Below are 25,214 nucleotides of genomic sequence, written 5' to 3'. Positions count from 1 at the left end.
CCTTCTGTGTGGCTGGAATGTGGGGCATGGAGGGCTTGTGGTGATGTGAAGGTGACCCTGGAAAGGGCAGCAGAGGACACATCCTGGGAACCTCTGGGCTTATCTATCTCCTCAACAGGTCTTTATAAGGTTTCTGCCATATTCCCAGTACTAGGTTGGGAGTTGAGCCTTCAAAGAGAAGTAAAACATCAGAGATAGGATGGAATGGGAAGCAGTAATAGAGAAATGGACAGAGTGTAAAGGAGTTCAAACAATGTGTTGCTACCCCAGAGAAATAGAGCAGATGAAGAGAAAATCTATAGAGGAGTTTTTGAGGAGATGACCCCTGAACTTCAAAAAGATATAAGCATTGTTAGTCAGTCAATTGTGGGGTGCATGGAAGAGGGTCTGTCACAAGCAAAAGCCCAAGACAAATGATTGCTCGGTGGTGGACAGAATCGTAAGTTGTTTTGTGTTGCCGGATTTAAGCATTAGGCGTAGGATGAGACTGAAATGTATACAGGGCTCAGTCTTCGTGACACTTCACAGGAGCCAGTGATGTAGACTGCAGGGAACAGCTAGATCCTTCTGGTGGGCGGGAAAGTCGGATTCGGTGAGAGGAAACAGAAAATCGGGAGGACAGACTGATTGAGCAAACAAAACTGAGGGGCCTAGTAAGGATAGGGCACAGAGAGGAGAGCCCTGGTCTTTGGATTGTTTAGGAGATAAAATACCTGTAGGACTTTGTGATTGACCGGAAAGAGAGAAAGGGTAGGAATCAAGATTCCCAGCTAGGTCAAGTCACTGTTTCTGAGCCCTCTGACCATTTAACTCCCTGGGCTGGACCAGGCCTGACACATGGAGGTCTGGGACGCCTGGCACCTAGCAGGGGTTTGTCCTCTCTCACTACCTCCTGATGGCTCAGGACAGGAGGTGCCAGCGTGACTGGGAAGGTTCAGCCAATGCCAGGGACGCTGGTGTTGTTCCCAGGTAGTGGGGGTTATAATGAGCACAGTCACTAGAGGAAAGCAAGCCTGGGTTTTGTGAGCCTGTACTGCTAGAAGCAGCTTTCCCACCGGATGAATTTACTTGTCTGTAAAACAAATGGGGAGAACTTGGTGTTTTAAATGTAGTTCGGGGAGATTCAAGTTTGTCAAGTCCAAGCTTTGTTACTAGCAGGAAATGAGCTTTGCTGCTTAGCCTCTTGTCTAGGCAGGAGGAAAGGGGCAAAAACTCTGCCTTGGTGTGTTCGAAGAGCTGGAAAGATAGGAGAGAAAGAACATAGAACTGCTGTCTGGAACTAGAAAGACTCCAGAAGATCCCTTCACTTTGCAAGAGAACTTGATTATAAGAATAGCAGCAGTAGCGAGAGTCGCCATGTTCTGGGCTTTTGGAATCCCCCTAATGAGTAGTGAAATAAACCCTTCATTTTAAAGATAAAGAGATCAAGGTCCAGAACGGTAATTTGCCTAAGGTCACATGTGTCAAGTTCAAAAGAAACTTAAGACAAATGGCTAACTGAGATGCCTGTTAGCATACCAAAGCACAGGCTGGCCTCCAGGATCACTCAGTACCCATGGCTCCTCTCAGCTCTGCTCACCCTGGCCCCTACCCTAAACTGCTCAGCTCCTGGGTTTCCCTTCCCCCAGCTTCTGATTCCTGTATAACCCTGCCATTTCATCCGGGCACTCTCCTGGCTTTCTTCTTTGCTCTCTCTTTTCTTCTCTCACTCTCTCCTTCTCTCTCTCCTCTCATGGCCTGGTTCAGTCTGCTGGCCATGTTTGGTCCCTTCTCTGAACCCTTCCAGATGCCCGTGGCTGTACTCTCCCTCATATCTGCAATAAAACTCTTCTCCTCCGCCACGCCTCGGAATGGTCATGTCTTCATTTATACAACATGGAATATTAGTGGTCAAGCTGAGACAGAAATCCAAGAGTCACAAGCTTACAACAAACTCTTCCATCTACAACCAAAGTTCAAGAAATGTCTGTGCTTGTGAGAAGTTAGTTTTTCTTCCTCTTTGTGAGAAGTTAGTTTTCCTTCTTCTTTGCCTGTAATGGGCTAAAACAGGCGCTAGACTCACTCCCAGATGACTGGTGCTGTACTGTGATGACAAAGAAAATATTCAATTTCTCCACCTGCGTGCCTGACCCCCCCTCCCCCCAGGGCTTTTATCCATGGCTTTTCAAACACTCTGTGGGCATTTTCTTTTACCTCGTCTTGTGTCATCCCATCTCAACAAGTTCAACTGCTCAGAGAATTGAGGCTGTATCCTACACGGGGAGGGGAGGGAGCACGGGGTGGATGGGGGCAGGTGAGAACTGGACATGAGCCTACCCTGTCATGTTAGACGGTAGCTAATCCAATCATACACTGGAAGGCAGACATAGTACATACCGTTCTGAGGATAGCTGAGCAGTAGTCAGGTGACTTTTTGCCAAGCAACTTTAGAAGTGACTTTGGGCCTCACTGGGCAGCTTCCATACCCGCTATTTGGAAACCGGGCTTGAGAAGGTTGGGAGGGAATAAAAGGCACAAGCTACCTTATAATGCCAGCTGCCTGTCTCTCAGCCTTCTGGAAGTTCTACAATCATGCCTCCATGCACATAGGATCTTAGACAGCCCAAGAGAGGTTTGGAGAGAGAAATCTTAAATGTTGAGGACGCTGCCGGCCTCTGTGCCATGATCTCTAGCACAGTGAGAGTCTGAGACTGACAGAGGACCTGAAGTCAGCTCATCCTCACATCACTTTCCCCTGGAAGGTCTCCGGTCTTCCACAAAGCCACAGCAGCTGCCTTTCTTAGACATGCTCCAGCAGACACCCCTGCCCTGCATCTTCTAACGAGACTGGGTATCTCTACTCAGCATAGATGCAAACTTGGCCTTGTCCACGCTTGATGCCACAGGGGTATCCTATCATCGCTCTGCTCCTAAGCCAGTAATGGATGGGCCCAGAGCTGGACCCAGGGTCTGCCTGGTACTGAAATCAACGAATGTAGCAGACCTATGAGGCTCAAAGAGGTGAGAAGCAGTGCCCATTCTAAGCCCTATCCTTTCTTTCTTTCTAAGTCCTGCAAACCTGGGTCATGCAGAAGTCTAGCCTGCTGCCAAACTCTCAGTGTCTCAGGGGACTCTCTAGCTGAGACTGTAGTAACTGCATCTTCTGCAAAGGTGGAGGGAGGTAACCGTAGAGGGGTTTTTTCATCCTGCACGATTGCCGATGTTTCAAGGTGGTGTTATCAATGAACAATGGGATTCTCCCTTGAGCTTTGGGCTGTGACCCTCAACTTCTTCCTAATTTCTCTCTCTTCTTCCTGCCTCTAAAGGAGCCAGAGTCCTTAATTAGTGCCCAAGGGTCTTGATATAAAGTGAGAGAAAATGAACAGCCATGCGGAAAACGACCCTTCAAAGCTCCTGCCTCATTCCCTCCCCAAAATGCTGAATGAATGCTTTCCATTTTAATCCCGGGGTGAGAGTGGAAGGATTTGGTGTATGCTGTGTGCCAGGCTCCAGTTTACACACTTTACCCATATTTAATCGCAGCCACCTAATAGCCTGTGAAGGAGATGGTCTTCCCAGGACCACGTGTGCCGTTAATAATAAGACAGGGAGTCTACCTGTCGTCCCAGCAGCTGCGTGGCCGAATTCTACACTTCACAAGCAAAGCCTGGGTACTTATTTAAAGTGTGCCACTCTTTGGAATGCAAATGATGTTTTCCAGTGGTGAACTCGCGTTGTGTCAAGGTGACTGAAAGAGAAAGGACTTGGTAAGAGGACACCTTACTGTCCTCATAGTGGCTTCTGCCAGGACTGTAGCAAGAGGAGGTAGATGGTCTTATTGATGGGTTTCGTGTGGGAGATGGCACTGGCCTCATTTTGACTTGTGAACCAGGTGGAAATGGCCACATGATATGTAATAGAGTCAGGGCTGGCCTTGCTCCACAGCGCCCTGTCGGGCTCATGCTGAGTATGGTATGAGCCCCCCAAATTCAGAGGAAGCAGGAAGTGACACAAACCAACTTAAAATGAAAAGAAAAATGGGATTATAAACCGAGTGTGGTGGCATACCTGTAGGGTCCCAGTTACTTGGAAACAGAGGCAGAAGGATCTCTTGAGGCTCGCCTAGACAAGCAAGCAAATAAAATAAAAAATTTAAAAGGATAGTAGATTTGGGAATTTTTTTTTTTTACCTTGGGGAAGAACAGACTTAGAGTACATTTCAGTGCCTAACAGGTGATAATTAGCTGTTTCCTGTCCCTGCTGAGTAAGAATCAGCTAGTTTAAGCTGAAACACTAGTTTTTTGAGTTAATGGGTTTGTGTGTGTGTGTGTGTGTGTGTGTGTGTGTGTGTGTGTGTGTGTGTTCTTTGTTCTACTGGAGGTGACCAGTAACTGTTAATGCACAAAGCAGAAGAGACCTTGTGGAGTTTTTCTATCTTGGGTAGACAATGAACAGTAAATACTGTAAGTAAATAAGTGTGTAATTAGAAAGTGAAAATCCTCTTGGGGGAGAAAGGGAAGGGGAAGAGAAAGGGCAGGGTAATAGGATCTATATTCATATTAGTCCCTTTTCTGTTACTGTAATTAAATACTGAAGGCTGGTACCTTATAACTAACAGAGGTTTATTTAGATTACAGTTCCCAAAGGTTCAAAGTCCAAAGCTCATGTGCAAGCTCTTGTGAGGCCCCTTTGGTTGTACCACATCATATTGGTTGGTATCACAGTGGGAATGAGAGAGAGAGAGAGAGAGAGAGAACACATGTGAGACAGAAAGCGGAGGTGGGGAGCAATATGTTCTTTTATAACAACTTACTCTAATAAAAGCTAATGGAGATCCCATGAAAACTATTCCTTTCCTTTCTCCCACTGGGCTCTACCTTTTATCTATCTGTCTGTCTGTCTGTCTGTCTATCTGTCACCTATCTATCTATCTATCTATCTATCATCTATCTACTTACTTATTTTGGTTTTTTGAGATGGGGTTTCTCTGTATAGCCCTAAAATGTCCTGAAGCTCACTCTGTCACCAGGCTGGCCTCAAATTCAGAGATCCATGTACAGAGGCACCAGCATCATCTGGCTCAGGCTCCACCTTTTAAAGGTTCTGTCCCTTCTCAACATTGCCACACAGGGATCAAAGTGTCAAAGCTCGACTCATTGGAGAACAAAACACATCCTGACCATAGCAGGGTCCAAAAATGTAAGAGTAGAGACCAGGCTTTCAGTATCAAAGACTGTCCAGGGACGTCTAGTTAGTGATCTCAAACACAGACACAGACACAGACACAGACACAGACACACACACACACACACACACACACACACACACACACACACACACAGACACACTGTGTCATAGCACACCTCAGCTGAGTTCTCTGCTTAGCATTGTAACAACCACAGTCTTGGTCATTCTGCAGTGTTGTCTAGAAGCTGGTCTACAAAAGAACCTTACCCAGGCTCCCTTGGGTTGTCAGCAGAATCTATTTCCTGTGGCAGTCCAGTTGAGGCCCTTGGCTTCTTCCTAAAAGGTAGCTAGAGGCTGCCTGGAGTTCCTTGAAGGCAACTATTGTTTCTTGCGTGGTGGGCATTCCCTCTATCACTACTTATTCTAAGCCCCCAAGGAGAGGCTCTTGAGCCTCTGTCTGCAGCTCAGTTCCCAAGAGTAGCATCCCCTCAATTTCCCCATACCCAGTTGGTTAGAAACGAGACCCAGGCCTTGCCTGGACCAAAGGGAGGGTACTGCACACAAGCATGAGCTCCAGGAGTCAAGAAAGGAGAGCCCTACATTACAGTCTATCCATTGCCCCTGCCATCGCTTCTGTTGTTTGTTTTGTCGAGTTAGGATGGAAAAGGAAGAAAAGATACAAGTGAGTGACCAGTGGAGGACTCTGGTCCTGGGCTTGCTCCACAGCATTCATATGATCTGAGCAAGGAGAATGTCCTCCTGTGGGCCGTCTTCACTCTGAGTTCCCTACCCTCTGCACATGGCTGCTTACATTTCCACTTCCATTATCCATTGATTCACTCTTCTTTTTCTATCTGTCTGTCTCTCTCTCTTTCTTAAGTATGTAGTTCAGTGAATTTTAACCAGTGTTACACCTGGGTAGCAGCCATGACACAATCAAAATGTCAGATATTCCCAGGAGCAGCTGCTGTATATCCCTGTGGTACCAATCCTCTTACACCTCCAGGCTGTGGGAGTCATTGATCTGATTTCTGTCTATAAATCAGTTTTATCTGTTCTAGAATCTCATACAAAAGGAATCATAGAGTATGGACTATGGATTCTGGCTTCTTCCACCTAACTTGTTCATTCACATTATTTGTATCAGTAGTGCTTTCATTTTCATTGTTCACTAGAATTCAAAAAAATGATGGCAAAAAATTGTTTATCCATTTGTTAATGAACATATAGTTCGTGCCCAGTGATTAGTTATTAGGATAAAGTTACTATGAACATTTTATTTCTCTTTGGTAATATCCAGTAGTGGAACTGTCAGGTTATATAATACCTACATTTTCCAATGTATAATATACTGCAAAAATTGTCTTTGTGATATAAAAAGTGATTTTTAAAAAGTGACTAGAAGAAGGTAAGGAAGATAGCCAACCAGATAACTGTGGGAAGAATTTTTCAGGTTAATAAACAACAGAAAAGTCAACTTGGCTGAAGCGGAATGAGACAGGGAAAGAACGTGAGCTCAGAGGCGATGGGTCCGCTAAAGAACAGGGGCGGGGCTTGTATTGCTTTAATGATTTCAGACCTTCTCTGAGTCACATAGGGTACAGAGGGTTTTGTCTGAGGACCTATCTAACAAATGGCAGTCCTCTCTAACTTTGGAAAAGATCAAATCGGGTTATAACATTGCAAACAGGGTATAGAAGGGCCGGGATGAGAGGCAGGAGGACAATTGGGAAGCGTCTGCTGTAGTCCATTTTGAGGGCAGATGGTGTTCAAAGTAGAGCACCAGTTAACATGGGAAGAAGTGGGGAAGGCGGCAGATCCAATGGGATTTACATGGGTGGATCCGATGTAGAATGTGAGAGGAACTGATGAGAAGCACAGGACTTTCGGCCTGAGCAGCAGAAAGGATAGAGCTGCCTCCATTGAGACAGGGAACATTATAGATGAAGAAGGTTTGAGGTAGAAGAGTAAGACACTCAATTTTAGAAAATTCATGTTTGAGAAACTTGTTAGGTATTTCATGTGGCAAGCAAGTGATTGAGTGTGTCAGAACTTCTGGGGAAAGGGCTGGGCTAGAGACACAGGTTTTAATGGTGTCAGCATGCAGGTGGGATTGGAAGCCTTGAGACTAGGTCAGATCACCAAGGGACTGAGAGCATCTAGGAGGGAAAGGTCCAGGACCACGCTGTAGGCCACTCACCTTGATAACGCTTTGGGAAAAAGGAGAAAAACAGGCAAAGGAAGACAGAACAGGCTCAACATGGTAACATGGGAAGAGAAGCCGGAGGCTGGGGTCCTTGATGCCAGATAAACTAAGGGGGCGGGGTCAAAGTTTTGAAAGACTTCCGAGAGCTGAGTGATATGATGACTGAACATACTCCTTCGCCTTTAGCACCATCTACCGTCTCTATTAGAGCCACTTTGGTGAAATAGTGAGGGCAAAAGCTTGGTGTTAGTGGGCTTAAAAATGTGAGAAGAGTCACTGGGGTAGTGAAAACGGATGATTCCATTCAAGAGTTGTGTTCCAAGAAGTAAGAAACAGAGAGTAACTGGTAAGGGTACTGGGTCGGTAGAAGAGCTGTTTTTAAAGATGGAAGTGTCCACATATCATTCAGCAGTAGGACTTTTCAGTGGACAGTGAAATCCTGATGGATGAGGAAGGGCGAGGCTTCCTGGGTGTTGCTTGGAAGAGGATCTATGCTCAGAGACAGGACGTGAGAGCCGGTGCTGGTGCATGGCCATGTGACAGGAGGAGCTTGCACAAGCGTCAGGGAAGAAACGACTTTTGTTTGTTCCCCCAAATACATTTCCAAGCATACTCCTCAGGTGAGTTACTCCCTCTCCTGGGGGCTCATTCATGCTGAAACATCCATGTTCATATCTGAAATACCTACTCTCTGCACATACAAACCCTACCCATCTTCTAGAGTCCATCCAGCCCAGACCGCACCTGCTCAGGTGGGTCTTTCCTCATCATCACTGTCCCAAATCTTGTCTCTTCATCTATTTTCTTCACCTGACTACAGTTCAGAATAACCATTTGGCACAGATCATTTCATCTCTACCTGGTAATTTTTTTATGTATATGTTTCTTAAATCTCCCCATACATTATACTCTGTGGGCTAGATCAACACCAAGTATCCTCCACAGCTTCCAACATAAATATTATTGAGCTCATAATAGAAATCCAGGACTTTGTGTGGCTCGGTTCCCAATACCCTGTGAGCCGCAGGTGAGATTCAGCTGTGCAGAAAGAAGCTGTGGCTGAGAAGCTGTTTTCTCCGTCCTTTGTTATTTTCTCCTGACACCCAGCTGCCGGGAGAAGTCCAGCTGACCCCGACTCTTCTGGAATTGCGCAAAGAGGGCTAGTAGATTTCGGAAGCATATAACTTGAGAAAAGGACCCAACTAGCAAGTAGAAATCCTTGACTGAATTTATTTCGAGCAACACCCACTCATTTGGTAAACATGTAATCATCTTCTATAGGTAGGATGTGCTAGGCGTGGAAGGATGTGCTAGGCGTGGAAGGATGTGCTAGCCGTGGAAGGATGTGCTAGCCGTGGAAGGATGTGCTAGCCGTGGAAGGATGTGCTAGGTGTGGAAGGATGTGCTAGCCATGAAGCCGTGAGTAGAGGGTGTCCTGCCTACACTGACTTGCAACTCAGTGTCCAAACACCTTGTGGAACTGTGACACCACCTTTCTGCTGTCGCTCAGCGGTTTCTCTACTGTGATGGTTGAAAGGAACTTCCTATTAAGGCCTGCTGTTGTAGTTGGTGCTTGAGACAGTGACCAGAACAGTTTTTACCATTTGGATAGGGGTGCTGCCATTGTAGAAACTGAAAATCCCCACCTGTTCAACCTAACAGAGACAGGCAGAGGCAAGAAGCTCTTTGGGCTGAGGATAAGTAACTGACTTGTGAGATGGTGGCATTTATTTATTCCTTTTCCACCAAATACTTAATAAGTATTAAGTGCTTAATATGTTACATCCAGTAACTGCTTCTGGTATGATTAGACCACAGGGTGAACTGCAGGGCACCAAACATGGCCTCACACAATGTACTTACAACATGATGAAGTGTAATACAAGCCACACATGCTATTTAAAATTCTCTGGTGACCACATTTTAACAAAACCATGTAAAAAATCGATAGCAATAATGCATTTAAAACATTGTAATTTCAACATAAAAATCAAAGTACAAAAATTCCCAATTTTTTAAAAGATTTTTAATGTTCTTTCGTGATAGTCAATATTAAAAATCCACTATGAACTGTCCCTGGAATCTTCATGGTACATTCAGTTTGTACTAGTTACATCTCCAGGGTTCAGTAGCTGTGGGTGGCCTGTGCCTGCCATCCTGAATGGCCCGGCTGTGGTGTCTGTAGGGTAAACACTGTCCCAGGTTTCCAGGAGAGGTCTAAGCTCAGAAGGTGGCCTGATGATCCTAAGATTCGCTTTAGGCCAGGCCAGGCTTTTAAAACAGGAGTCAGACATTGGCGTCCAGTACCAGATCATGTCAGATGTTGTCAAGGATTTAAACCTCTTCAACAGGCCATATCTACCAATTTATTTATGTTTGGGATGTCTTGTTTTTTGAGACAGGGTCTCACTACATAGCCCTGGCTAGCATGAAACTCATTATGTAGACAAACTGGCCTTGAATTCAGAGAGATCCCTCTGCCTCTGTTTCCTGAGTGCTGAGATTAAAGGTGTGTGCCACCTCGCCCAGCCTTTAATGTAGTTATTATACTCCATATAAGTCCTGTACCTGCTGCCTGAGGAGAAATTAAGAAAAACAAAGGGTGGTTCCTGTGAAATGCAGTTCTTAAACAGCTGAGAGAAACATCATTTGGAACATCCCTTTTAGCTCCTGTGATAGGGCTGGGCTCCTGTCTCCCACGAAGTATCCTGGGGGATTGCACGGGCTCCAGCCTCACCCTGCCTCTTACCAGGGGCCTGCAAGTTACTAAATTAAGCCCAGCCAGGCCTATTTGTGAACATAGACTCCAGCCAAGTCAGAGAGATTTGTCCTGCTAAGGAATGTACTGGGGAGGGGAGAGGTTCCCTGAGATCACTGGTATTTATGTGTGTGTTGTCTCACTTGCCAGCTTGGTTGGGCCAGATCAACAGAGGCTCTGGGACTCAACCAAGAGGCTAACCGAGTGGCCAGAGAAAATGACTAGCTTATGACACACAGAGGTTTAATTGGAAGTCAGTGTGAAAAAGACAGCATGTATCTTGGGACCTCTGTGCTCAGAGAAAATAAAATGGCCAGCACACCTCACATTTTCCCTCATTTATCCTTCTTTAAAAGTAAACTTTACATTTTAGAGCAGTTGTAGCTCACAGAAAAACTGAATGGGAGACTCAAAGATCTCCTCTCCACCCTTTACCCCATGCATACATGCTTTCTCCACCATCAAATTCCAAACACACCTCATTTGATTGTTTTTTTTATTGGATTTCTATACTGAGCTGATCAGAATTAGCTCTTCCACCTGTGATTCATGCATCTGACAACTTGGTGGAAATCACATTTATTGAATACCTTCAACATGTCACTATTTCAATTTCATCTTATTTAATTGCATTTTTTTAAAATCGATATACCTGAAATTAAAACACGAAGAAACTGTGCTGGTATTCCTGAAATGGTCTCCAGAATAGAGAGGATGAGCTGTGTGTGAAAAATGGTTGAAGTTTCATTTTCCCGGAGTTCGATGTAGTAGAATGTGTGATAGCGGATGTTTACACCCAGGCTTATTGCCATCTTACCATGCCACTGCCTCAGCACGAGAGCCTTCCCTTCCCTTAATGGTGCTGCAGTTCACTTTTCTATCCTGAAGCAGAACTGGGATGCTGGGTGGGAGAGCAGCCTGGCGTACGATCTATCATCTGTGGGTTTAGTGGCGTCTCTTTGGAGGATGAAGTCAGGAGTCACATGGCGAATTCACAATAATTTGTGTATCTGTTGCTATTTATATCTGCCACCTGTGCATATTTCTACATGGCTATCTGATCCTGGCTTATTGCAGGCTGCTTATTGCTCTGGCTTATTGCATTTTGCTATAAATCAACTATTTAATTGATTAGACAGATGTTATAAATTCTCTGGGGGCTGTGTCTGGCTTGCTGTTTCTAAAGGCTGTTACAGTGCCTTGCCTGTACAAGGGCTGATGCTTATGAAGTATTTGGTTGGGGAACAAAACAAGCAAGTGTTGTCATCTCACCAATCAGCTACCTTACCCTCTGCCTAAAGAGCACCTTTTCTCTGCCTTCCTGTCTCCCAGTTTCTCCCCTTCCCTCTCCCCCTCCCCCACATACACACATACTCTCACACACTCACACACAACCCCTAGCCATGCTTGCCCAAACACCGAATCTTAGAATGTCAGCACACTCAGAGTCTGATCAGAGCAAGTGGGCGTGGCTTGAGGACCCTATGAAGAAGTGACGGAGGTTGGGCTTGAGACCAGGCCCTGAAAAAAATGTCACAGTTCGGATACAGGGCTTGCTGTTGTAGAAACCAAACTTTTCCACTTGTTTTTTTTCCGTCTCCGTGGGAGACCGGGTATTCAAGCTGCCTCTGGCAGGACACCGCCCTGGCATTACACAGTCTGACGGTGACTGAAGACATTGCCCTGTTGTCCCTTTCCTGGCAACAAAGGACACTTGTCCCATGTTGGAGCAACCTCTGCTCTAATTTGGGCCTTAGCTGTGTAACTGGAAAGATGGTGAGCATACATTCTGTGGGACGGCAGGAGCTCTTCTTCAGAAACCAAGTCTTCCATTCTGCTAACATCGAAAAACTTAATGTTTTGCACATGAACCCTGCTGGCTAGATGGCTCACATTCACACAGGACACTGGCAGGATTATGATTTTTTTCTTAGGCAAGGCGAAAAGGTCCCGATTTGAATGAATCAACTGTTTACCAACAAAGCTTTGGGATGAGTACTCTAACATTGCGCTGTTAATGGCAGAGCTGGATGTCTGCACCCACTAGTGTTCTCGGGCTCTATTTTTGCTTTGAAATTTTGTGAATAGAAGGAAAATTTATTTATAAAGGAATTCCTTCAGAAACTACGTAAATGATTTCTAGAGGCATCATACAAACACCACCACCTCGTACCTTAGTCAGAAGGATGGAATTCCTTATGAAAACACTGCATGCTCTACTATGTTCTACAGAGATGTAATGTTACCCCAGTGCGATCCAAGAAGCCTGAAAAAGGAAATTATTCTGTGTACAAGGAGCATGTTTGTACTTCACTTTTCTGGAAAGGGTGTGAAGTCCACACATTAATGGCTACTTCTCACTGGGGTGGATGGAACTGTGGGAGAGTCTCACAAAAGCCTTAAACCCTTCCTCCCACTAAGCTATTTCTTTTTGAGTTGTTTTAATTTACAAGATCGATTAGGATGGGATTTTGCTACATTTATTTTTGTCCCAAATAGTGATTCGTTTGTAGCAAGTCTGTTCCTCTGGCTTCTCCTGTTTCAAACGTGCAGTAGGGTCCCTGAAGGCTCACCCTGACTTGCCCCTTACTGTAACAGAGAACTCCCTGAGCTCAAGCCTGTGAGAACAAGGAAAGTTTTTCAGGTTGGCAATTTTGATCTCCAATGAGGATTGTATTCACTGTCTTTATCATGCATATTGACATGCTGTCAAGTGTTCTCTCTCTCTCTCTCTCTCTCTCTCTCTCTCTCTCTCTCTCTCTCTCTCTCTCTCCCTGTCTCTCTCTCTCATAGATGGAGTTTCTCTGTGTCTCAGCAGCTGCTCCCAAATAACCACACAGAAACTTAATATTAATTGTAAATGTTCAGCTGATAGCTTAGGCTTGTCTCCAGCCAGCTCTTACATCTTAAATTAACCAGTTTTTCTAATCTAAGTTCTACCATGTGGCTCATGGCTTGTTGCCTCATTTTTTACACATCCTGTTTCTTCTGCATCTGGCTTGATCCTGGCTTGATCCTCAGAGTCTGTCTTTCTTCTTCCAGCATCCTCCTAGTCTGGCTCTCCTACCCAATCTCTTTTTGCCCAGCTATAGGCCAGTCAGCTTTTTATTAACCAATGAAAGTAATACATATTTACAGTGTACAAAGATTGTTCCACAGCACTCTATTATATGTATATATGTATACATATATCTGTACATATATGTATACATATATCTGTATACACACACACGTGTGATATAAGACATGGTCTCTAACATTAGAAGCTGACAGATATCAGTACACACACACACACACACACACACACACACACACACACACACACACACACACAATATAGGACACTGCAGTTTAATACCCAAACAGAAATGCAATTAAAGACAGTTGACAAAATGTTTTTAAGTATTCATTCCCTAAACTTCCTTGGAGAGATACCAAGGGCAAAGCACGTCTGTCAAATTCTGGAGGGAGAGGCAGATGTTTAAAATAACTGATGCAAGAAAGAGCGAGGTGGTGTGTTCTAGAAACAGGCGTTGGATGGCCGCAAGTCCTGGCTTGCTTGGGAGAGTCTGAATGTCACCTGTTGCCCATGTGTCCTAATGACACCACCCTCAGTGTGGATGCTGACTTATATTCATCTTGTACTGCAGAAAGTTTCCTGGACAGGAGGAAGCTTGAGGCGCCTCCCAGTGAACGTCAGGTTTAGAAGGAGAGAAGACACCACAGGCCGGGCGTGGCTCAGGCTGAGCCTTGGTGGCATGCAAGGACAGCTGCACGATTGGTTTCACAATCGGTAGGAGTCCTTGTGTTTGGAGGAAGGTGGCACCACTGAGCATCGAGGGGTCTGGGGACTGTGTCTCCATGAACTATCACGTCTCAGAACTCTGCTCAGAAAAACGTGCCGCCAGATGCTGACTGACGGAGGCGTGAGCCGAAGTCAGAACAAAAGGGGACCATCAGGCAGGGTAAACTGAGCAGGTATGGGCAAGGAGACATGAAGCCAAGGAGACAGTGTGGAGGTGAGGTGACAGAACTTTGCTCTTCGAGGTAACGAGGTTGTAGGTTCCTCTTGGAACACATCTCACTTCCGTTTTTTTTTTTCTGCATTTCTCCTTTCCTGCCTGCACATATATCTGCATCTGCCTGTCTACTGGCTTCCTTATGTCAGAGGTGCTTAGAGGCGGGTTCATTCTCTCTATTCAGCAGTGTTAGGAAATAGACTGCGTGCCACCATTTTGTATAACTCAGAGGGCTGAAGAAGCTGATGAAGGGAGCCAAGTGACTCTAGTTTAGGTAATTCCACAGATAAAAAAGGGGGGAAAAATGTAAGGAGTCTAAGTGCTTATGTTTTTGTAATGAAAATGCCCCTTTGACTTTATGGGGAATTCTAAATGTGCACAAAGATAAAGACAATAGTATTTCCTGTGTCCCTGCCTCCTGTCCTGGGGACCATGTCCCCAGCCTCAGCAGTTCCCGATGGACCTCGTTCTTCTGGCTGATCTCACTGCAATGCTCTTTCTTCCCTGTTCTCAACTTCTCACAGCCACTCCCAGACATCTTTTGACCTTGCCTGGCAATGGGTCAGAACAGACCTCTGATACGTTCTTTCTTTAAGACATAAGCACCACAATATTACTACACACAGAGTTTGAATAGTGCTTCCTTAACACCAGCTGATACCCAGTCCATAGTCAATCTCCCCTGTCTGGTGTTCCTGTTCAGATCTCCAGACCACAGTGTCTCTCTCTGAGCTTCAGTGTAGCACATAGGAGTAGAACTTTGGCCCTTTCGAGGGAAAGAGGAGGAAAGAAGCAGAAGAGGAGGCTGGAATCCAGTTTTTGTTTTTTGTTTTTTTAAACATTTTGTCTTCCATGGGCTCATAGAACACCACCTAGAGACTGCTCCCAGATTAAAACAGAAAATCTTCTAGTTTATTTTTTAATTTCACATTCTTCACGTATGTGCGTGTGGTGTTCATGTGTGCATGGACATGTATATGGAGGGCTGCATTGGATGTAGGGAATCATCCCCCATCACTCTTCTACCTTATTCATGGAGATAAGGCCTCTCAATCAATCACAGAGCTCACCTACATGGCTAGTTTTTCTGGTGAGCTTGCTCTGGGGAAATCCTCTGCCTTTGTCTTCCAGGGCTAGAATTACAGGAGGGCCACCATGCCCATCTGCCATTTATTTGGGTTTCTAGGGGTGCAAATTCTAGTCCTCGGACTCTCAAGGCAAGCCCTTTAACCACTGAGCTGTCTCCCTGCCCCTACAGCCTTAAAAGACTTTAAATGAAAAGTTTTTCATATAGTCTAAAAGCATTATCCTATATCCCTGCCTTAGATAGCAGAGCTCAGCCTAGGAAACAAGACTGCAGTGTGAATTTTAAGCATGGGAAGCTGGTCATGCAGGAAGTTCTAAGGACCAGCGTGCCTCTCGCTCTGAGCTTTTTATTAGGTACAATTACAGGAAAAGAAACTATACGGTCATTATACCATGTTTGCAAGGAATAGAAGGCTTTGCTTATGGACCACCAGGCAGGACAAAGGCAAGGCAGCGTGGATAGAAAAATATATGGGAACGTAACAAACCTGTGCATCTTAAGAAATAACACCTCTCCAGATCCTTGTGGGGAAGCAGCTGTCATGCAGACCATTTCCCTCAGTCCATCTGTCCATCAGTCTCTTGTTAGCTTGCTCATTTGTTGGATTTATTCTGCCATGAATTGTATTGGGAATTTTTTTGAAAATACTATGTTTAAGAGGGATGACCACATTGTGAATTATATGAGCAATCGATCCATTTAGAGGTAAGATGGGAGACCTGGAAAGAGTGAGCTGGCCACTCTTTTTTTTTTTTTTTTTTTGGTTTTTTGAGACAGGGTTTCTCTTTCTCTGTGTAGTTTTGGAGCCTGTCCTGGATCTCACTCTGTAGACCAGGCTGGCCTTGAACTCACAGAGATCCGCCTGGCTCTGCCTCCCGAGTGCTGGGATTAAAGACGTGTGCCACCACCGCCCGGCTCACTCTGCTGTTTCTTTTTAACGCAATCCTAGTTGAACTCGGAAGGAAATGCAGGGCTCAGTCCTAGTTGAAGGAATTGCAGGCGGGGAAATTGTTTTTTGCAGAGTGCTGTGTTTAATGTGGATTGCTGTTGAGCTGCTGGTCCTTGCGGTTTCGTCGAACACAGGACACTGCAGATCACGACACACGTCGCTGAAGTTCGGTCAATTGCTAACTGTGTCCCTGGCCTCTGATTCTAAGTGCTGACATTGTGATGGAGCCTAATGCCTTTCTTACTTAACTTAAGCTTCAGCACTGAAATCTTCCCTTGAGTTTATTGGGTGGATAGCCCTTTGGGGGGCACATGGCAGAAGAGGTGACTCCCCTCCCCCCAGCTCCCCACTCTTTGGTATATAAATTTCTCTAGATATCTTAATGCAATGCTGACCAGATCTGCTAATATGAGAAGCAAATCTAGTTTGGGACCTACTTAAGCTGTACTTAGAACACACACAAGAACACTTACTCACGCCTGTAGACAAATACGGTAAATTGTGCCGTCAATTACCCTTGACCCCCACCCCCTCCTGCCCCTTCCGGTTCTTTCCATTTCCCTTCACTACTTATCTCAAGAGACTAAAGTGGAGAGTGTTCAGGTTGAGAACTCATGCTCAGGTGCTGGGGCATCCTGATTTTAGTGTAATAATTTCCTCTCTATGATACAATGTTAGTCTAATATGTGATGGCATCTCCTAACTTCAGCTGTCTCAGACAGGGCACATTGTTACTGTTATTGTCAGTAATAGCCGATGGTTTTGAATGTTTACAGCATGCCAGTAATGTGCCTGTTTTTATATGTTATTTCATTTAGTCTATGAATATCTGTATGAGGTTGGGATCACTCTAGTCCCCTTGACAGAGGAGAAGATTAAGGGTTTTAGAGATCAGGTACCTCCCCTGGCCTTTAGTACTTTGGCTGTCCCTGTTATTCCTGCCTCCTCCATAAAGACTTCCAAAGACGGAGTCCATGCAATACATCTTCTAACTGTAGTTTACCACAGGGAACTCAATCAGACAAAGTGAGGATTGTTTTCAGAGCTGCTGTCTGTCTGAAACAGTGAAGCAAGTGTAGAATGTCGCATTTTGTTTCTGCTTTTACCTTAGAGGTCGCCCTCCTGGCTTTCAATTTCCTTAGCTTTAAAGTAAAAGACCTGATGTGAAGAGCTGCCAAAGTCTTGGTTGGTGAACACCTTCACACAAGGAGTGTCTAGGTGTGTTTTGCACACCATCTCACTTAGTCCACGTCAAATCCCCTGTGAAATGGTCATTATTGTCTTCACTGATGAAGAAGGCAGCCGCACAACTCTGGGGAAACTGAGGCTCAGAGTGCTCAGCTAGCCACTGTGTGCAGCTGGTTCTCTGTGGCTTAGGACTGGGTATCCTCAGGGCCCCCCACAACCCCACATTCCTTGGGGGGGTGTTTGGTTTTGCTTCAGAACATACAGAGTTCATGCAAAATTACTTACAAGGAACTTTGGGGGACATTGTCTTGTGGATCAGTTTGTGCCTGTTAGAGATTCTGCAAGACATCATGAGAACTGATCAGGTTATTTATGGATCCCAGGCTTTTACCTTGGCTTTCCAACTGTGAGGTTCTGTTTATTTGCCCAAGCCTTTTCAGCTGATCTATGTGAGATGGCCCAGCAAACATCTAGACTTACCCAATTTAGTTAAGTTAGCCAGGGATAATGACCCTCATTGTCAGTTGGGGGGCGGGAGGGTGCACACCTTTAGTCCCAGCAGTCAGGAGGCAGAGGCAGGTGGATCTCTGAGTTACAGCCCAGCCTGCTCTACAGAGTGAGTTCCAGGATAGCCAGGGCTATGCAGAAACCCTGTTTCAAAACAAAACAAAACAAAAAACCAAACAAAAATCATCATTGCCAATACTTCAAAATATAGATTAAATTTTCTTTTATGTTAGACTTAAATCAGATTAGCAAGATGACTCAGCAGAGAAAGGCCCTTACCACAAATGCCTGGGGACCCACGTTTGATCCCTAGAATCCATGTAAAGGTAGAAAGAGGAAACAACTCTACAAAATTGTCCTCTAACCTCTGTGTGTGTGTTGGCATGCATATCCATACACACATCAAACACAAGCAACAATAATAATAAGATAAACATTTTAGGGAGACTTAAACACATTTTACCCAGTTTTCCTCACTTTCTGAACAGAGAAACGCAAACAAAATTCAGCGAGTTCAACAACTGAGTCTGCTAGCTGCAGGAGGGATAGTCAACGTAGGAGTCCTCCTTCTCAGGGTCACATTCGGAGTGTCAAATCCATGTGAAATATTATGCTGTCAGAGAAAACTGCCACGGTCCTCTGATGGTGGTGGTGACAATTATAAATATCGTATTTATGGTAGATGTGTTAAAACACCAGTCTAGGGGCCGCGAATATGGCTCCGTTGAAAGGTGTTTGCTGTAGAAACACAAGGACCTGCGCTCAGGTTCCCAACACCTATATAAAAGCTGAACGTAGTGGGGCAGGCCTTTAACCCCAGCCGTGGGGGAGGCAGAGACCTTGGCCAGCCTAATGGATGAGCTTCAGGCTCAGAGAGAGAGAGAGACCCTGCCTCAAAATAGAAAGGCGAGGAGCAATGAAAGACACCTGGCATCACCTTTGGGCCTCTATGTTTCTACATACCATATGCACACCACACACACACACACACACACACACACACACACACACACACACACACACACACACCGGTCTAAGTCCTTTGCAGAGATAGTTCTTAGAATGCCACACGGGCTTCATATGAAACTCTTGAGCCTTTCCCTCATAGAAAAATTAAAATATTCTTTGCCAGTGGTTGATCTTTTTACAGGACTAGAATTGCCAATTGTTGTCTTTTAATGTGAACAAATGCAAGTTGTTCTGTTCAATTTAAATATCTGATCAATGACAATACTTTACTGTAATTTACCTAAATATTGCACGGAAGATACTTAAGACTTGAAAACGACTTATTATTTATTTGAATTCCAATTTGAACTGGACACCTTGCAGTTTTAATTGCTAAATCTTGTAACTCTATGCAGTGTTCATGATGTAATAGCTTCAAAGTCACCATTAGGAACACAAAACTATCATTTTCTTCTTAAATACTACAATGCAAGCCTTGAAGAAATTAAGGTATTCTAATCTCATCTGACATCAACCCATGCTGTACCTGGAGCCCAAAGCACACACAGACTATCCCTGTCATTCCTGTCAACATATCAGCTGGAAACTCACTAGCAAATATGACCTAAAACTGTGAGTCCTATTTCTTGCTGTTCGAAAATTCTTAGTAACCCAAATATTTAAAGCAGGCTTCTACTGTTCCCAGTAAGTATTCCTGCTTCAGCCATCTATCATGAGACACGAGTTCTGAGATCTTTCACAAGTATAACATGATACTCTCGTGTGGCCTTTGACACCAAGAGGTTGGTGGTTGGTATACAATGTCATAGAATAAATCTGTCACGCTGCTGTGGCATCCACGGTGCACCTTTCCTGTGCTTTAGCTATTCTACCTCTGACTGCTCTCTACCTCTGACTGCTCGGCTAGCCTTTGACCTCTTTACTCTTTTTCCCCCTTGTACTCATTAAATTTTTAAAATTATTTTATCTTTGAGATTATAATACAATGACATAATTTCCGCTTTCTCTTTCCTCCCTTCAAACCCTCCCATATACCCTTCCTTGCTCTTTCAAATCCATGGTCTCTATTTTTCATAAATTGTTGTTACATACACATATGTATGCACACACACACACACACACACACACACACACACATATTCCTAAATACATAAATACAATCTATTTGGTCTATATACTGTTACTTGTATGTATGTTTTTAGGACTGACCATTTGGTATTGGGGTACCAGTTGATACGCTCTTCTCCCTGGGGAAGACTATCTCTCCTGCTGTCGTCATTCCTTAGCTGCCTGTAGCTCTCTGTGTAGGGCTGAGGGCCGTGGTCTTTCTCCCATCCACACCAGCATGTCTATCATTGCTGTCCTTGTTCATCTCATGTTCAGGCATCCATGCTAGTGAGACTTTATGGGTGGAGCTTCTGGCATTACTGGTAAGTCTTTGATTGCCACTGGCTCCCCCCATTTCTTCTTCATCATGGCATTCACAAACCAGATGCATCCTTCCTTCCTTCCTTTCTCCCTTCCTTCCTTCCTTCCTTCCTTCCTTTCTCCCTTCCTTCCTTCTTTCCTTCCTCCTTCCTTCTTTTCTTCTTTCCTTCCTCTTTCCTTTCTTACTTCCTTCTTAATTCCTTCCTCCTTCCTGTCTTCCTTCTTTCTTTCTTTCCTTCCTTCCTTCCTCCTTCCTTCCCTCCCTCCCTTCTGTGTATTTCATATGTGTGATATATGTATATGTATGCATATATGTGTGGGAGAGCATGCCCCACAAGGAAGTCAAAGGAAGATGTCTGGTGTCTGTTCTATCACTCTATATTTTATTCCTGGAGCAGGATCTCTCACTAAATCTGATCTGGCTAGACTGGCAGCCACCAAGTTCCAAGATTTTGATGTCTTCCTTCTCATCCCTCCCCCTCTGTTCCCCATGCTGGGGCCACAGGCCCACACAGCAGCTATCTTACGTGGTGCTGAGGATCTGATCTTCACTCCTCGTGCTTGCACAGTAAGCACTGTTAGCAATCGAGTCGCCTTCTGGCTTGGCTAATGCTCTGTATTGACTTCCCATTCCTCATACACAGCTGGCTGTTTAATCTGCTGTGCAACATCACTAAATCCTTGTTCACACTCCGCAGGCATGCCTTTATTTCCTTTTTCTCTTTGCCAAAATCTTAAGTGCTGCTGCCTTACCTTATAATAATTGTTCCCTATGTAGATCCACCACCAAAGACCACTTAATTTACAAAAGTCCAATTTCATAATAAAATTTATGACATTATTTTTAAAATACACACAACACTTTTTCCTTAAATAATTAAACCCAGGGCTGGGGAGACAGTTTAGCAGGGAAAGTGTTTATCATGTAAGCATGATGACCTGAGTTTGATCAACAGCAACTATGCCAAAAAATTAAAGAAAACAGAAAAGCCAGGTGTGGTACTTACACTGGTAATCCCAGGAAAAGCTGGGTGTGGTAGTTTACACTGATAATTCCAGTGCTGGGGAGACTGAGACAGGTAGATTCCTGGAGCCCACTGGCCACACAGCCTAGCCTAACATAGAAGAGAGTTCCAAGGTAGTGAGAAACCTTACCTCAAAGGAAGTAGATGGCTCCTGAGGAATGACACCTGGTGCCCTCTGACCTCTCTGCACGTACACCTGCATATACCCGTGCACCAACCCACATGAGCACACATACACAAATAATTAACCCCCTTCATATTTTAAAATATATAGTGGCCTATAGTGGTAGAAAACTTTCATGTTGCTCTATGTCTATCCTCTAATGTTTTAGAGAGCTGATGAGCTAGGGCATCGTTGGTGACCCAGAGGAAGCATGAATAGCAGCACAGGGGGCATCTCGGAACTGGAGAGCTTGTTTGCTGATCCATCTGGATTTCCACATGTGTTCTGGGTTCTGAAAAGGACTGAGATGAGATGAGAGCCTGTGGACCGGAGCCAAAGTCAATAGGAACCAGGATAGGGAGCGCCGACAGCTAGTGATGGTTAATGTCTGTGTGCTTTTCAGAACATCGAGCTGAAGGTTGAAGTGGAGAGCCTGAAACGAGAACTCCAGGACAGGAAACAGCATCTGGATAAGACATGGTGAGTTGCAGGCTGAGTTCTGTGCCGAGCAGTGTGTGCCCGTGAGTTTCATCCTGCCCCAGACTTGGGCTCACTCGTCAGAGAGGAATGGATTCAGAGGCAAAGTCCTGAACCTTAGCCTGTGGTTGATATATTGTACACCCCAATAAACTTACCTGGAGGTCAGAGAACAGACCAGCTACTATATTAAACATAGAGGTTAGGCAGTGGTAGCACATGTCTTTAATCCTAGCGTTCCGGAGGCTTATCTCTGTGAGTTCAAGGCCACACTGGAAACAGCCAGGCATGGTGACACACACCTTTAATCCCAGGAAGTGATGGCAGGAAGCAGAAAGGTATATAAACTGTGAGGACCAGGAACTAGAGGTCTTTTAAGCTTTCAGGCTTTTAGCAGCAGTTCAGCTGAGATCCATTCGGATGAAGACACAGAGGTTTCCAGTTTGAGGAAACATTATTGGCTGAGAAGTTGGCAATGTGAGCTTAGCTGTGGTTTGTTCCTTTTCTCTGATCTTTCAGAATTTACCCCAATAGCTAGCACCAGGTTTTTTATTTAATAAGACCGTTTAAGATTCGTGTTACATTAGCCTTCACATTTGAATGTGGGGTCTGATTTGGGATGTGAAGCCATGATTTCATGTTTCCTTGGGTGCATCTGTTACTTGGTCAGATACATTTTGGCATGGATGGGTGACTTTCCCAGACCTGAGACTGCAAATTTCCTGACAAATAGGAAAGAACTAATCAGGAGGCAGTGAATGTTAAGTATTTGCAAACAACATTATCAGAAATGATCAGTCAGTCTAAAAAAAAAAAAAAAACAAGAGCTGGTTCAGGAGAAACGGTCACTCTCGTGTTCTTCTGGTGAAAGTGGGGGATTATGGTATTATTTTTGGTATGATTTATTAATTTTTAAGGTGAAAAAAATCATAAAATTCCTAGAGGAACTCTATTCCTCATAAATAAGGATGCCCATGAGAGGAGAAAGCTAAGAATGCTTCTGCATCATTCTTTGTAATGGCAGAAAACTTCAAGCAACCATCCACTGATTAGCCAATGACTGAACATATTTCAGGACATCTGTCCTGTGGCCTATTACAGTTATATGTACTTTGATAAAGGTGGCATACTTTTCTAAAATATGAAAAACTGGGTTACAGGGAGTTGAATTTATCTCAGAATAATTAAAGTGTGTTCCATTCTCTAAAGCTCCTGGTTCCAGCCTATCAGGTGAATTTCTCAAGGGATGTGGGGCTAATGGAGAAGCTGATCCCCTAAAGTTGCCATTGTTGGATGCTTGGGCTATTTCTTTGACTTTTGTCCCTTCCTGCTTCACAAAGGCTGTCTGATGCCAACACCAGAAGATGGGGCTAGCCTCTGGGATGGCGCTGATTAGCACCCACTATAAATCAAGGAGTTCTGCAATCTCTGGGAATATCTGATCCATCTCCATGGAGACAAACTCCTGGTCCAAATAGCAAAGTGTGCTATGATTTAATGAAGTTCTTCACTCTGGGAACAAGATGATGATGGTTCATGGTTCTCAAAAATGGCTTAAAACACAAACAAAACCTAACCGGAATTAAGATAACTCAGCACCTGGTCTGGGCCCCCAAACTTCTAATCCTCAGATATCCAAGGACAGCTGTTGTGCACTATAAATAAACTGGTGATACCTTACCCCTCATGCTAGTGCCTGGACAGCCATTCCTAGGGATATCAGAGCAGCCACATGCAGCCCAAACCAGAATGTACTCAGATTAAATATCTGCTCTCTGCCTGGGACCTTGAACACTTGATAGAATTCTGTAGAAGTGTCCCAGACTCAGGACAGTGAGTCTGTGCATTCCTGGTTGTAAAGGAGGGCATTTTGGTGGCTGCCCAAATGAATGTATGTCCTGGCAACCTAAATGGAATGAATATTTAAAACCCAAATAGCAGGGAAGCAGGCTGCTAGCAAATCCTTCTAGGAAAGCACTTTAACTGGGAAAGTCCATGACTGTGATCATAGCTGCTGACTCCTTTGCCTTCACTCTGAGCTTCTCCTCTTGAAGCTATTGCAATCATGGTAACCTCAGGGCAGCAGACCTACCATGATTGACAAGAACAAATGAACCTAGAGGTCCTGAAAGGTCAGATGAAATGATCAGACAGAATGGGTCCTGGGAACAGTGCCGCAGCAGGGCTTCATGTTCTCCTCCGAGGTGTGAGCGCGTGTGTGGAGCGATCTGAGTCTGCTCATGAGGTTGGGGGTCTGCTCTAATTAGCAAATGCTACGTGGTTTTAGGACCGATGTGGAGGATCTCAACAGCCAGAATGAAGCAGAGCTCCGGCATCAGGTTGAGGAACGGCAGCAGGAGACAGAACAAGTTTATGAGCTCCTAGAGAACAAGATCCAGCTGCTGCAGGAGGTGAGGAGTGTCCACAGGTCCAGACCGGAGAAGTGGTCCCCCCAAAGCCCCTCCAGGGCTACCCTATCTTCTGGCCTATCTGCTCTCCTTTACTTCTCTTTTCCACCAAATACCCCTGTATCTTGGAGCTCCTTGGTGGGACTAGACCACCTCTCAGCTCTCCTTTTTTTTTTAGGAATCCAGGCTAGCAAAGAATGAAGCCACGCGGATGGCAGCTCTGGTGGAGGTGGAGAAGGGGTGTAACCTGGCGCTCTCAGAGAAGCTGATGGATGCAGCTATGGACAGGGAAGATGCACCAGGAGACCAGGTGAAACCTGGACAATACTCTGAAGCCCTGGCCCAGAGGGACAGGTAGGTGTCTTTGGTAGTCTTTTCTTGGGCTTCCTTTTCTCTGTTCCCCAGGAGAGCACACTGTAGCCACGCTTTAAGTACTGATAGTGGGCTTTTTCACCCTTTCTAAGATGTCGTGTCCCTCTGGACCAGATTTCTTCTTAAGGTTGGCCCCGTCAATGGCACCCAGTAAGAAAGCTCACTGGTTTGTGGCAGGAGCCTAAATAGGAACAGGTAAATCATTAATGGTTGGATGATTGCACAAAGAGACTCCTTCCATTTCTTTGGCCCAGGAGAATTGAAGAGCTGAGGCAGAGCTTGGCTGCCCAGGAGGGACTTGTGGAACAGCTGTCTCAAGAGAAACAACAACTGCTACATCTGCTGGAGGAGCCAGGGAGCATGGAGGTGCAGGTGAGGCCCAGGCTGGGCGGCCTGGGCACCACATCCCCAATTCCTTGAGCACTTGTTACTGATTGGTATGCCACAAATCACTACACACTTCGCGGCTTATGACACGTGTCTTTATCATGC

General features: G+C 44.9%; 1 protein-coding gene across 2 annotated transcripts in view; it reads left to right on the top strand.

Moving 5' to 3' along the window:
• The window catches only part of LOC131913344 (myomegalin-like), a 110,314-nt gene extending 85,557 nt beyond the window's left edge, over window positions 1-24,757 (top strand). The window contains exons 5-7 of one of the 2 annotated variants that reach the window (XM_059265944.1): window positions 21,869-21,945; window positions 24,230-24,353; window positions 24,529-24,757. In XM_059265944.1, coding sequence (XP_059121927.1) covers window positions 21,869-21,945; window positions 24,230-24,353; window positions 24,529-24,708 — 381 coding nt within the window. In that variant the 3' untranslated portion in view covers window positions 24,709-24,757. The remainder of the gene's footprint in view (window positions 1-21,868; window positions 21,946-24,229; window positions 24,354-24,528) is intronic. The other variant, XM_059265943.1, reaches the window with a different exon arrangement.
• Window positions 24,758-25,214: the final 457 nt, after the last annotated feature.

Source organism: Peromyscus eremicus, chromosome 6, assembly GCF_949786415.1.
Source record: "Peromyscus eremicus chromosome 6, PerEre_H2_v1, whole genome shotgun sequence".
Taxonomy (NCBI): domain Eukaryota; kingdom Metazoa; phylum Chordata; class Mammalia; order Rodentia; family Cricetidae; genus Peromyscus; species Peromyscus eremicus.
The sequence above is the reverse complement of the archived record's forward strand: the minus strand, read 5'-3'. Positions and strand labels throughout refer to the sequence as shown.